This window comes from Cheilinus undulatus, linkage group 6, assembly GCF_018320785.1.
Source record: "Cheilinus undulatus linkage group 6, ASM1832078v1, whole genome shotgun sequence".
Taxonomy (NCBI): domain Eukaryota; kingdom Metazoa; phylum Chordata; class Actinopteri; order Labriformes; family Labridae; genus Cheilinus; species Cheilinus undulatus.
Genome location: NC_054870.1, coordinates 19,060,188 through 19,074,472, shown reverse-complemented (window position 1 = coordinate 19,074,472; position 14,285 = coordinate 19,060,188). Strand labels below are relative to the sequence as shown.

The following is a 14,285-nucleotide window of genomic DNA, read 5'->3' as shown; positions in this document are numbered from 1 at the left end:
CGTTCTTTGGGTGACACACCTCTCCCTTCTTTCTCCAAACATAAGCATCATCTCTATGGCCAAAGAGCTCTAGTTTGGTCTCATCTGAACAAAGGATATGCATCCAGTATGCAGAATCTTTCTCCAGGTTGTCCATAGCATTCGGCTTGAGGCTGTCTCTTCTGCAGATGTGGAGTTTTTCTTGGTCCATTCCTGTGCAGGGCTGTAGTTATTGTCTTCTTTGAGACTACAATTCCTGACTTGGTTAGGTCCTTCACTGGTGTCTTAGCAATTGTCCTGGGGTCTTTAGACAATCATTTTCTTTCCAGAGTCTTTGAAATCATTCTCTCTCTACCCCTGCCAGGCCTGTTCTGGACTGTGTGGCTCTCCTTAAATTCTTAATGATATTCTCACTTCAGTTCTTGACTCTGAGATAACTTTGTATACTTCTCCTGCATATCCTGCTATACATCCTGCTGCTGCAGGTCTTACCAGTTCAGTGGCCCATGGTTGTTAAAAATGCAAATCAGTGCTTACTGAGATTATCAACAAAAGTAATATATATTGGACAGTTCAAAGGCAATCACATTAAAGACCCTGTAAAGTGAAATCCAAAGTTTTTGTCTTAAGACTCTAGAAATGTTGGAATATGTTTGCTATAAACATGTGAAAACTCTGAGATCTACATGAGACTGAATTCTGGATTTAGGCCATTTCATCTCTTTCCTGGCTTGGTTTTATGTGGGCGGGGCCACTATGTGGGCTCACGATGTCATGAGCCCACAGTAGAGAATGACCCCGCCCCTCTAACACTACAATATTGTAGAAGGAAGCAGTCACCTGGAGCAGGGACTTCTGGTTCATTTTGTGCAAAGGAATTCAGTCTTGTACTCTTGTACCGCTCTATAATGTTCATGTTTCATTGCAAAGTTATAGTTATGCATGTTTTGTTTATTGGTTCATGTTTTTAGGGGAAAATATTTTTCCAAGTATGACACCATGAGTGAGGGGGTTAATGCTGCAGACTACCCGTGTCCTGAGTGGGCCTGGTTTCAGCTCATTCAACAGACATGCCCACACCATCCTGGAGCAGATTTTAATGCCTCATATTTCATGATTTGAAGCTTAATTTTATAAACTTGGAGATGCTTTATGTGACTGAAATTTGACCTGGGGGTTCATAACACAGTGATCTATCATATGACAAACCTAAATACAGATTTATTTTTACTTTACATGGTCTTTAAATAGATTTGAATAATCTCTAGCCCTCAAATTTCTGCCAATATCTTTCCCCTCTATCTTTCTTAAATCCCACAGGCCAAAAAGCCACATTTTGCCTCCTGGCTGACAGCCCATGTGACTAGAAGATTCTCTAAAATCCCCTCAGTTAATTCTGTTTTAATTTCCCTAATTATATTCTGTGTCCTGTTCCCTGTCCTGTTCGTCCTGCTCGCTCTTACCTTGCCAGCTGTCGTTGCACACACAGAGCTTTTCTCCGGTCAGGTCACAGTAGCCATGATCCGGGCTGCCACAGTTATCCCTGCAGTAGGGGATGTTACAGGCCTCTCCTTTCCAGTATTCATCACACTCACAGTACACACGACCCGAGACAGAGTTCGCCGTGCTGCATCTGCCATGGCCCGAACAGTTGTTGGGACAGGAGTTTATCCTGTGAGAGGAGGCACGATTAGACAGAAAGTCAGAAGTTGTTCAAGGTTACAGACAGTTTTCAGATACTGTAGCTGGCAACTTTATTTCATCTGTCCTGTCAGAGAAAAAGTCTAAGTTGAATGGCTGGTAGGAAATTCAGGAAGTTTTCATGATATAGATCTTGAAAGCCATTGAAAACAGGACACAGAGGTCATTCCTTTTCTTTCCAAATGCCCTGGGACAGCAAGAAAATTTGTATCACCAATGCCTTCATTAGTGTCTAATCCCTCTACAGTCACCCTAGTATTAGAGAATAGTATTAGAGGGCTTTATCTATCTGATATCATTGTGCCAACTGTGAAGTTTGGTGGAGCAGTGACAACAGTATGGGGCTGTTTTTCAGGGTTTGGGCTAGGCCCCTTTTCTTAATGCTTCAGCATACCAAGACATTTTGGACAATGCTATGCTTCCAACTGTGTAGCAACAGTTTTGGTCAGACCCTTTTCTGCTCAAATATGACTGTGCCCCAGTGCACAAAGCAAGGATAGAGACATGGTTTGATGGGTTTGGTTTTGAAGGCCTTAACATGCCCTGACCTCAACCCCAGGCAACTTTGGGACAGAGATTTTGAGCCAGGGCTTCTTGTCCTTAAAAAATAGTGTAACTACCATTTGTGAAAGATAAATATCAGGCTCTTGTTCAGTAAGCAAATACAAAGAAGTGTTGTAAGGCTAATGGATGGATCTACTGTTTGTTCCTGTTATCAAATGGTGCCTAACAATTTAACATAATTTTACAGTGAATCCTATGGGTCTAACAGGACAAATGAGGTAAATAAAAATGAAAATCCAACAACAAAATAAAATGAAATCCAACATGAAAAATCAAACTTTGAAAAAAAGAAGTGCTGAAAGCACTGAACTTAAACTCTCTGAGAGAGACACAAATGCTGAAAGAGAGAGTAACAGAAAAAAGATGACTAGGAGAAGAAGCAGCAATCTTGTTCCTGTTAACACTAAAAGCTGGTTTTCAGCTGTGACAAGAGGGTCGTCATGACAACCTTTTTCTCCCCTCAGTGCATGTGAGCAGAAGAGCCTTGAGGCTGTGTGACTGTACAGTAACTGTCCTCACTCCTGCCATGTTGGCCTATAACAAATTACTTAATTTCCCATCATGGCCTTCACTGCTGGCACTCAGCAGCCATGTTTATGAGGATGAGTGAGAGGTGTGGAGGGTTATTATTTTATAGGTGGATTTATACAGATACTCTACTGCACAGGTCCCTTTTGAGAGGGATTGGAGGAGAAAAAACAGTACAAATGTTACACTACTTCCCACACAAGCTTATTATAAAATATTAAACTCATATTTCAGCCCTGTAATGTATTCATACGGAAAGTACTGAAGGGGTAGTTCATGTTTTGAAATGAGGCAGTGTGTGGTAATGCCAGTGATAAGAGTATTAGCTGTAAGTGATGCCAGTCAGAATGACACCTTGAAGAAAGAAACAATAAATTCAACAGTACTAAACTAAGTGATTATTAAAACATAGGGCATGTCATTAACTGTGTATATAAGAGGATACAATGACAAATGTCTGCAGAGGGAGACTCATCAGGTCCAAAAAGACAGAAAAGGTGGAATCTGCATTGAAAAAATGGAGGACAGGAGAGAGACCGAGTCATTTGTGGTGTAGGTGTATAAACTGTTAGCTCATGTCCACACTGTCACAAGAGGGATTTGGTAAAACGGGACAGCAGGGAATACCAGTAGCACAAATGCTCTGGCAGTCTGCAGCTCTCAACATCCAGAGCTGATGCTTTATGGGCCGTTTTCAAAATTTCTAAATTGTACTGTTTAAAATCTCTTCAATTTTCTAACGTGAAGGCAAAGAATGTCCACTTCCCAAAACATAAGTATTACACAGTGCCTATGAAAAGTATCCACTCCCTTTGATGTTTAACCCTTTTATTGATTTTATAAATCAATCATGGTCAAAATAATTTGTTTAGTTTTTTTGACAAAAACAATGTCAAAGTGAAAACAGATTTCTAAAAAGTAATGCCATTTAAACAAAAATATGAGATGTAAAATAGAATAAAAAATGCCCCCCCTCCTTAAAGTGACTGACCTAATTCAACAGAGTTCTAGCCAACTGATGTTAGTCTCACAGTTAGTCAAATGGTGATCACCTGAGAGCAGTTAATGTGTCTAAAATGACTGTAGTACCTGTCTGGAAGGTCCAGTCACTGGTTAATACGTATTCCTTGCTACCATTACACCAGGAAGACAAAAGAACACTTCAAGCAACTCAGGGAAAAAGGTTATTGAAAAGTATAAGTCACGAGATGGATACAAAAAAGATTCCAAGCCACTGAACACCCCCCAGAGTTCAGTTAAATCCATCAACAAGAAATAGAAGATATATGGCATAAGTGTAAATCTTCCTGGTTTGGGCCATACTCACAAACTGAGACCGTGCAATTAGACTAGTGATAGAGGCCGCCAAGTCACCTATGACTACTCTGAAGGAGGTACAAGCTTCAGCAGCTGAGATAGGAGAGACTCTGCATACAACACTCAAAGCGTTATGGGAGAGAAAGCCACTGTTGAAGAAAACTCATATTTAATCTTGACTAGATTTCGCCAAAAGGCATGTGGGAGACTCCATGACCAAGTAGAACAAAGTTCTGTGGTCTGATGGGGACAAAATGGGGATTTTTGGCCATCAGACAAGATGCTGTTTGGCAAACACCAAACACTGCACCACAAATGCACCATCCCCACTGTGAAGCAGTTTAGCGGCAGCATCATGCTGTGGGGGTGGTTCTCAGCAGCTGGCTCTGGAAGGCTTGTAAAGGTAGAGGCTAAAATGAATGCGGGAAAATATAGAAAAGAAACCCTGAAGACAATCTTATTCAGTCTGCAAGAGAAACTATTCTTGGGAGAAGATTTATTTCCCAGTAAAACAATGAACCAAAGCATACATAAAAAGCTTGACAGAAATGGTTTAAAGACAACAAAGTGAATGTTCTGGAGAGACCGAGTCAAAGCTCAGACTTCAATCCAACAGAGAAAGTGTGGCTGGATAGAAAAAGGCTGTTCACACCTAATCCTTATTTATCTAGACCTTATTTATTTGACATTACTCCGTTTTCATTTTTGACATTATAGAGGTTATTTTTTTGTAAACAAAGTAGAAATATATTGACCATCACAAGTAAAACATCCAAGCGGGGGCATACTTTTAATTTGCACTGTAAATATAGTTTTTCATATCCAATTTTGTGGGTTAAATCTTTTAATCAGCTTCAATCCTGATCAAAACTATCAAGGTTTTAAACATTTTCTGGATTTTGACCCTAAAACAGTGGCCTCTAGAGCATATTAGGATTTGAAGAGATAAAACTCTGAAAGTAATAGAATATATAGTAGTTTTGATCAGATAAACAAAAAATTTTACCCAAAAAGTGACAAAGAATATATTCAATAGTGTTCCTATATTTGGAACATTTTTTCCTGACATGGCCTTAATGTGTAGTTTATTCCGAATCAGGCACCACTCGAAAACTATTTAATGAAATCAATGTTTTATTCTTATTTTTGACATGTCCAACACTGTAATTCAAAAAGTTCTCCAGCCCTCATGTTTTTTTTCTTTGTTTAATTTCATAAAAACAATAGTGGCATAGTGTAATTTAACTTAAGATTAAAGGTTCAAAACCCAGAAAATGTTTCAATATGTGTTTGTTTTGATGCAGACTGAAGCTGATTAAAAAGTTTAACCCAAAATGGTTGGTAGAAAATACTTGAAATTAAATTTCTATTAATGTTTTTGGAAGTAGATATTTTGCATTAAATGGCCTTAGAATTCAGATTTTCATAAACCATTCAGCAAAACGGTGTGGCATCTGATTTAACACAACCAAAATAACAAAAAATAAAAAAGTGAAAAATCTCATTTTTGGGCAAAATATCTATGTGACCAGGGGAATAAAGTGAAAAATCCAAAGAGGTGAAGTTTTTCTAAAATGCAAAGTTTTTGCTTGAAATACTATTTAACACACAGCCCATGGCTTCACAATGTTTTTACTGGGTTAAGAAAACATAATGTGTCTTTTGTTGAGGGAGAAAAATGAACAATCCTCACACATTTATTTTTTAAAGCAATCACAAACATAGATGCAGTTTTATCAGATATCCCAATGTAGCCATCAGTACACTCAGCAAAATACAAGCTGAGCAGCCTGAAGACCTAAACAGCTGATCAGTGCGCTGCAGGCAGAGGAAGACTGATGTGTTTATGTGGGAATAGCACTGAAACAAAGGAAGAGTAAATCCCTGAGAGTTTCCTCCAGCAGCTTACATTTATCCCAACATTAGTTTAAAGTTGTTTATTTTCAAAATGACATTGCATTACACAGGCTATCCTGTGGCAAATATACTTAGTACTGACAAAGACCTGCTCCAAAGAACTTAAACTGTCCCTTCGATTCATGGCTTTGAGGCTCAAGCGAATGAGAAGATAGGGCCCCAGGCACCTACCTATGTTAGCAGAATCAAAACCAAACAAGCTTCTAGTTTAACCCTCCAGAATTCCTCAAGGTCTTCTTAAACTTTAATGAGAAGTTAAACAGAGCTTCTTTGTCTACTTTTGCGGACTTACTTTCTTTAACTCTTTATCGTCTTATGTCATCTTATTTTTTTTAAGGTTTATTTTGGGCATTTTTGTGCCTTTATTTGATAGAGTAGGATAGTGGATAGGGTCGGAAACAGGGACAAGAGCAGGGGAGAGACATGCGGTAAAGGGCCTCAGGTCAGATTCAAATCTGGGCCGTCCGTGTACATGGGGCACACCTTAACCACCTGGCCACCTGCACCCCTTATGTCATCTTTTAAATGCAATTTCACATTAATGCTCTGTTTTTATGTCTCTGAAAATGCATTCCTAATGTTTTTCTTAATGTCTTATTTTTAATGCTTTTCTTTTTTCCCTGAGGAGTCATTTTAATCGTCCATTGCCCTTTTGGAGCAATAAACTTGTCTGTTGTCTTTATAAACTTTATACTGCACTTTCCTCTCGCTACTTCGTAGAGAGTTTCAGCGACATTAATATCTCATTTTTAAATATGAGTTACCTTCAAAAGTGGCTTTCTCTTTGCCACTCTCCCATAGAGCTTTGACTGCTGAAGAACCCAGACAACAGTTGTTGTGTGTAGAGCCTCTCTCATCTCAGCTGCTGAAGCTTGTAACTCCTTCAGAGTAGTCATAGGCGTCTTGGTGGCCTCTCTCACTCGTCTCCTTCTTGCACAGTCTCTCAGTTTGTGAGGATGTCGCAATCCAGGCAGATTTGCACATGGGCCATAGTCCTTCCATTTCTTGTTGATGGATTTAACTGAACTTGGGGGATGCTCAGTGCCTTGGATTTTTTTTGTATCCATCCCCTGACTTAAACTTGCAATAACTTTTTTGTCTGAGCTGCTTGGAGCTGGAGCTGGGCGAGTATACTTGATGTATCCCAACTTTTGCCATGTGAGATGCATTAAATTACTATATCAAAAACACTGAGTATAAATTGTGTGGAAGTTTTGAGATGTCAGCAAGCAATTCTCTCATTGGCTTCAAAAAGGGTATTTAAATGTGTGATACGCAGACAATACCATCTGTGCCATTAGCCTGGCACACTGTCATGACTTTTAGACAAAGAGCAGAAAGAAGCACAAAAAGACATCTTTACATACGAGTATTGGATGTTGAAGCCGGTCAGGTTGTATGCAGCATCACTGAAGAAATGTAGCAGAGCGTAGCCGGACGTCGTCACTACTTCAGGGACCGTCTCATTACCCCGAGTGTCTGGCACTATGAGACCGCTAAGAGAGTGAGACAGAACAAAGAGACTGAGACAGAGAAAGACAAACAACCCTTCTAAACAAAAAGCAATAATCGTAAAAAGCATTTTGAAATGCTGTTGTATAGTTTATGGACTCTGGATGTGATCGTACCACTGGAGAGCTGTGAGATAAAAAGGATGCCTTTCAGTGATTGCAGACGGCCCTGAATGTATTACAGTGATTAGCTTTAAAGTGTAGCAACAGAGCCGAGTTATTTCAAATTTTGTTTTTATTTTATTGATGAGGTTTGTTTTTATTGTAGGAGGTTTGGTGGTTCTTATTTTGTGGGCTTGTCTCATGTAATAAATGCATTGCTCTGCAAATGTACCATTGCACATAATAAATCTGAATCAAAGCCTCCTCCCGGCTGCAACCCCAGCCTTTTTAAAAACACAAGTATGCACCCTGTAAGCTTATTTATGCTAGGTAATAATGCCTAGTGTAGGCTTTGTATATTCCAATGCTGAAAGATAATTCTTCCTTGGTTGGAAATGCCTAAATTAGCCCTTCATATCTAGAGCACAACGGGAGATAAGCCTGAAGAAAGTGGGAGGTTTGTAAATTAATGTTGTAATAACTGTTTTTTAATGAATGTGTGTCCCACCCATGTGCTTGTAGATTGTCCTATGGAATAAAAGGAGAAAAATATGCAATTAAGCTCAAGAAAATAAGTGCTATTCAGGATTAATGTAAGCAATTGTTGTGTTTCTGTCCATTATCGCTTTATTTTGCCTGGACTGTAATTATGAGTCCTGTTGTTGTGCCTTTACATGAAGTCATTTGGGTGCATAAACATGTTGTAGCTTTTGTAAGCCAAAGGCTACCTGAGTCATTTCCATATTTCCCCCTCTTTCTCTCCCACAGTTCTCCTATTCAGACCTGCAGGCACTCACCTGAACACAGCAATCAAAGGGGCGTAAATGGAGTCTCCATCATACACGTACATGTGGTCCCAGCTGCACTCTGTGGCAAAGTGATTGAAGCGCAGGCGGAGCACTGCATTTGGACTGGGAAACAGAGGAGAACAAAAGTACATTAGATGAATATAGATTACCTACTGTCTGCTTCATGTGAGTTAGATTTTTCAAAAGGCTCTGCACTATTTATGAAGCCTGTAGATCTCAAAATGTCACTCACACAGTCCCTTTGAAAGTCTTTTTTACTACGTTGAAGTGGTTGTGATAGAAATTTCTTGTTCGAGTCAAAACAGAAGCTTTAAGTTCTCCCTGTCCTTAGAGAGCAAAATACTCTCATGTTTAAGAGGTTTTCATGTAATCTCTTGGTTTCCAAACTCCTCAAAACGTTCTTGTCCTTGTTAATACTAATCTGAGGAGAGTCAAAAGAAGATGTAAAAGTGCAGGATCAGATTATCTATTTTACTTTTATGCTGTTTTTACAAAGAAAAACTGGAGAGGATCAAGATACAGATTTCTGGGACTTTAAAGGGATATTTCAAGATTTTTTAAGTTGGGTTGTATGAGGTACTTCACTAAAGTAGTGGCATTAGCCTCCAGTGATTTCTGTGAAAGTTAATCTTGTAGTTATTACAAGCTCAGAGAGAGTTGCGGCAAAATGGCTGTAGATGGGAACGTTTTATCCATGTAGTTTCATGAGTTTGCATAAAATGGACCAAGAAAATATGTTAGCTTGCCCGTACACAGTGTTGAAAACATACAAAGCACTTCATTTCTCCCAAAAAAAAGCCTCTGTGTCAGGCACTAATTTATAATGCAGTTTTCAGCATTTTGTCTCCTTCCACCGCGCATTGATATCGTTTGATCAGCTGTGTGGGTCTGGGGGCTTCTACAGGGGTAATAACACCACACCAAGCTAAAACAAAGATAGTATGAGCGATTTTGACTGGAGTGATGATTTGCCCTTCACCGTGGATACATGAGGATATTTGTATGAACTGGAGTACACCGAAGAAGAGAGATGAAAGAGAGAGAAGAGAAACTTGATTTTAAAGTTTTGAGCAGGAGAGATCCCAAGCATGGGTTTGCATTTTCCTCACATACACCACCAGGTAACTTCTAACAAAACAAAAATTATGGTCAACTGTAGTGAAAGAATGTCAACCACCCAACTGAAAAGCACTGAGCTGAGTGGACAGGGGTTAGCAAAAGGTCAGGTGTCCAACAAGGTTAGACTAATGAGTTTGTGAGGTAGTTTGAGCCTGACTCCAAAATTCTATGGCGCCACAATTTCTGTCTTTATGTTGCAATGCTGATGACCCCACCTGTCATCATTCACCATGGTTTGCATTTTTGTTGCTACTTTGGTTGTACAAACACTGCTTAAAATGTGTTTTTATGAGTTTCCACTGGGACCACTACTTTGTGTAACATGAATGTCCTCTGCTGGGTGCCCAGTAAACTTCGGTTTTGCAGCTCCTGTATCTGCAATGTCCACTTGCATTTCTAGTATTGTTTTCAGCAGGAGCGGCCATGAGGTACTTTTGAAAGCATGCAGATGCCAAGGCTGGAGGTTTGAGCCTGGTTCATCACACAACGCTGGAGAGAGTACAAAACCACTATATTAAAACTTGTCTGGATTTTCAATGGTAACTAAGCTATTTCCTAACCTTGCAAAGCAGATGGATACACCTGTTTCCTTGTTTCTCACTGGTGAATCCATCTTGCAAAGCTCCTATCTGAACCTTGTGGGCCCGGTTAGAAAGTGACAGAACCAATCAGTGATAAGGGGCAGTACTTTCGAGCGCGGCGGAGTCGTGACGTAAGCAAGCAGCAACAAGAGGCCAGTGTCGTTATGGCAGAAGACATTAGCGTAGATGCTGCTAAAGCACCAGTTTTATCAGAACTTGATGACCTTTCTTTTTCAAAAATGACAAAATTCATGTACTGACATGTCTAAAGTCACCATGGTTTGTGTTATGCAGTTCTGTATGGAGTTATTACGATTACTAAATTACTATTATTATTATTACTAAACAGCAAGTGCACTTTGGTCACAGCGAGGATGTCACATGTTTTGTTGCTCTGATTGGCCTGTAAAGATGTGACAGACAGAACGTTCATCCAATCCCCCTCCAAGATTTTTTTCAAAGGCTCTGCCCTTTCCCAAACATTGTATATTGAAGGTTTTCCAAATGGATGTGTGAAACAAATCCATCTGGTATGTCAGGTTAGCTATTTCCACAAACTGCTTCAAAAAATACAAGGCTGACTTTTTTATTTTAAACACGTTATTAAACACCAACCTTGAAACAATCATATTTCTATGGGTCTTAGCTTGAGTTCTATATTAATGTATAAATCAATGGAAAAATTTTAATTTTAGGAGTTTAAAGGTTTTCCTAATTGGCTCCATTCAAACACATCTACAAAGCCCATTTTTGAAAGGTTAAAGATACATTAATATTTAAAATGAGCTATAATTTACAAAAAAAAATAAAGGAAAATACTTGGCTGTTTGAATCCTGTGTAATTAATAGACATTAATATGTCTGACAAAACTTACAATGTGAATACAGGGAAACAAGAATTATAATGTGGATTATTTTAGAGTGTTGTCCATTTCGTAGAAATCTTAAATATGCTGAAAAACCCTGATAATTCAGAATGTAATCCGTTAAATGTAGTGCCATGCAGTTTAAATGATGTATGAAGGTGTTATTGCTGCTGTTTGCATTCAAGCATTATGTAACTGTGAAGCACAAGAAGTACAGTCAAGTCAAACAACTGACAGAGTCATAAAACTCTTGAAATAGAGCTCTTAGGTAAGATACAAAAGAAATCCATTTACCTACGTAGTGGAATAAAGAGAGATATTTGATAACAGAAGGACATAAAACCATCCATACTTACTATCCCTCTATAAGCCAGGTGCATTTGGTCTTATACTTGTAGTTTGCTGGTCCATCTGTGAGAGAGCCTGACAGATCTGTGAGCCTGCAATGAGACAAGGAGAGAAGAATGTTTTAAAAGAGGGTGTCCAACATACACCCCGTAGGCAAAATGCATCCTGTGGATCATTTTTAATTAGTTTGAACAGTAGGTGGTGGTGCTGTGTTGGTACTGAAAATCAACATTATGAACAGAAGAATTTGTTCACATGTTTTTTTCATACATAAATTGAAAAGGCATAAACACATTGCATACTGTAACGGTAAACTACTTGAAACCGAAATGGTAATGATAGCTCAATTCATAACACCCTGATAAATAAAGACAATATAGATATGGCAGCATTTAAAGCTTGATCACACTCATGCCAACCATTCATGGAAAGCTAATGTAGGCTGTTTGTCTTTAAACATAACTAGTCACAGTGTATTGGTTGTTGTAACTGTAATATACAAAAGGTGAGGTTTATCAAAGTAGTTCAGTCATTCTTTGACTTTTCTGCATGTGGTTCTCAGTGAAAAAGAAAAACTTGCACTAGTAGTCTGAATAATATATATTATGTAGGGTATATATTGGTTCAGCACTTTGCCGCGTCAGCCTTGGTCCTGTATTGCTCTGGCTTTCTGATGGCCATTATCCAGGCCTGCGCTAGGCCCATGCCTCATCTTTTCAGGTATCCTTCCAGCTACCACCTCCACAACACACAGGGTTACCCCCAGTGTCTGGACCAGCCCAGCGGGTCCTTGGCACCCTGTAAGTGGTCCTGGATCAGGCTAAGAAAGTGCATCAGATGCCAGTAAAAGTGCAGCTGCATCAAGCAGCTGACTCAACCAACCTTTTCTCCCCTGAGCACATTACACATTAGACACATGATCTTGCCAACGATACCCGAAGATGCACTGAAGGGCGGCCATGGCAACCAATTAACCTTCAGTTCTAATAAGAGTATTGTAAGACCGGAAGGACCAAGGACCAAAAGACTCTGACTTTTGTCTGCATGCTCAGATACCAGGAACGCCACACTGTCTTGCTCAGTGAGCCCATTCCTCTTGCACAAGCAATTATTGACAACCGCATCTCTCCACATCACCCTTGAACCCTTACACCTCAGTCTATGCACGGTTCGGTTTTGCCATCAAGTCTTGCCCTGCGACTCACCTCAATGACATCAATGGTTTCCTTAGGGATGAGGCTCCTACTCTGCCTCGGTAACTTCAGGAATGTATTCAGTGGCAGTCACATATGCCTGTGTAATATATGGCTCCCCAAGGCAAACAACATCCAATCTGATTCCACCAGAGTCAGCCTCCTGGGGCACCACAGCCACAATTTCAGGGTTGTGACCGGAGGGCGATGGTCCCTACTAAAGAACTGTGCAGCCCTGAAAACCCTGCAGGCCCTGAGAGGCCTCTAGCACCTACAACTACATGGTCAATCTCTTTCTTTGTGACTTCATTGGAATAGCGAGTCCAATGCTGAGTATCAGGAACCACAATCCAACAATCCTCAAGCTGACTGTTGGCAAAGTCAAGGGGGACTGAGGAGTTTCCATCTCATTGTCCAGAGCCATGTGGACCACAACGTGTCTCGTAGCCCTCACTGTCAGTGTCAGTGCCAGTGGTAGCATTGAAGTCACCAAGAGCAACCAGGGCATCATCCCTGGGGACTGACTTCACCACCTAGTTGAGTGTGGTGTAGAAAGCTTCCTTCGCAGAAAGTTCACCCCTGTTGGAACATAGACTGCGACGAACGAAACCGAACCCATCAAACTGGTCAGTTTGCATGCAGTAAACACTCATTGACAGGCCTTACCTCCAGTATCAAGGGGGCCAGTCGGATCACAACAACCAGCACCACCACCTCAGAGTGGCGTCCATCAGCATGGTAAAAAACAGAAGCTGGTGTATCCACCCACAATAGACTCACCAGTGCCAGGACGCCTCACCTCAGACAAGGATGCAATGACAATTCCAAGTCTAGCCAGCTCTCTCGACATCACAAGTATACAAGAGTCTTCCCAAAGAGAAGTTGTATTCCAGGTACTGACTGACAATGACCACCTCAAGTTAAGCTGAAACAGTTGAGAACCCATTGACAACACCTCCGCACACCAGCAATGTTCAACATACCTGACTGACGCTTGTTGCACAGGGATTTCCTCCTCATTAAGCAGTGAGGGTTCCAAGGGCTTTGCCCCATCGCCTTCATATGACGTGCAGCTCAGCTAACAGCTGCAGGATCAGGAGTATGTGGGTATTAGTGTTGTCTGGTCTAACTGTCCTCCCACAAAATTTCCCTTGCCTTGGTAGCAGTGCAAAACTGCTTGTGTTGTTTTGATTCAACCTTGGCATGGCCCATTTTCAAAGCTTTGGGAACCTTTGTTTACCCTTGTGTGACTCCTTACACAATTGTCTCTCTTTCTCTTAGCTTTTACTGATAATAAGTTACAGTTTATTTTCATTCCAACATTTAAAGCAACAGATCTTCCCTAAATGTGCTGTAAAAAACAAACCAAACCATCAGGGCTGGTTTGATGGTTCAAAATGAGCACGATATTCTGCTCATAAATCATCTGAAACAGACAACTTCATTGTGACGACAGCTTGACATCTGTATATGCCATCTTCATTTTACAAGGAATGGTCTGACATGTTGGGATATATGCCACATTACTCTCTCTTGCCAAGAGTAAGATTACACAATTGATTATTTTTTCTCATTTGTATTTTTTATTTATTCATTTTGATCAAGTATTGATCTAGACTGGGTTTTTGCTTGGCTTAGCAAGAAGGCTAAAAGCAGAGATGGAGCTGGCAAAGCTTACAAACTAATCAAAAATCCACCTCCCAGCAACTCTATACTGGTTAAGCTACATATCTTGGCCAGACATACACCA

General features: G+C 40.2%; 1 protein-coding gene across 6 annotated transcripts in view; it reads right to left on the bottom strand.

Annotated features, from left to right (window-relative positions):
• The window catches only part of atrnl1a (attractin-like 1a), a 450,037-nt gene that overhangs the window by 374,855 nt on the left and 60,897 nt on the right, over nucleotides 1-14,285 (bottom strand). For all 6 annotated transcript variants that reach the window (XM_041790223.1, XM_041790225.1, XM_041790224.1 and 3 more), the window contains exons 2-5: nucleotides 11,351-11,434; nucleotides 8,417-8,530; nucleotides 7,374-7,502; nucleotides 1,443-1,651 (exon numbers count right to left, since the gene is read on the bottom strand). In XM_041790223.1, the coding sequence (XP_041646157.1) occupies nucleotides 1,443-1,651; nucleotides 7,374-7,502; nucleotides 8,417-8,530; nucleotides 11,351-11,434 (536 nt within the window). The remainder of the gene's footprint in view (nucleotides 1-1,442; nucleotides 1,652-7,373; nucleotides 7,503-8,416; nucleotides 8,531-11,350; nucleotides 11,435-14,285) is intronic.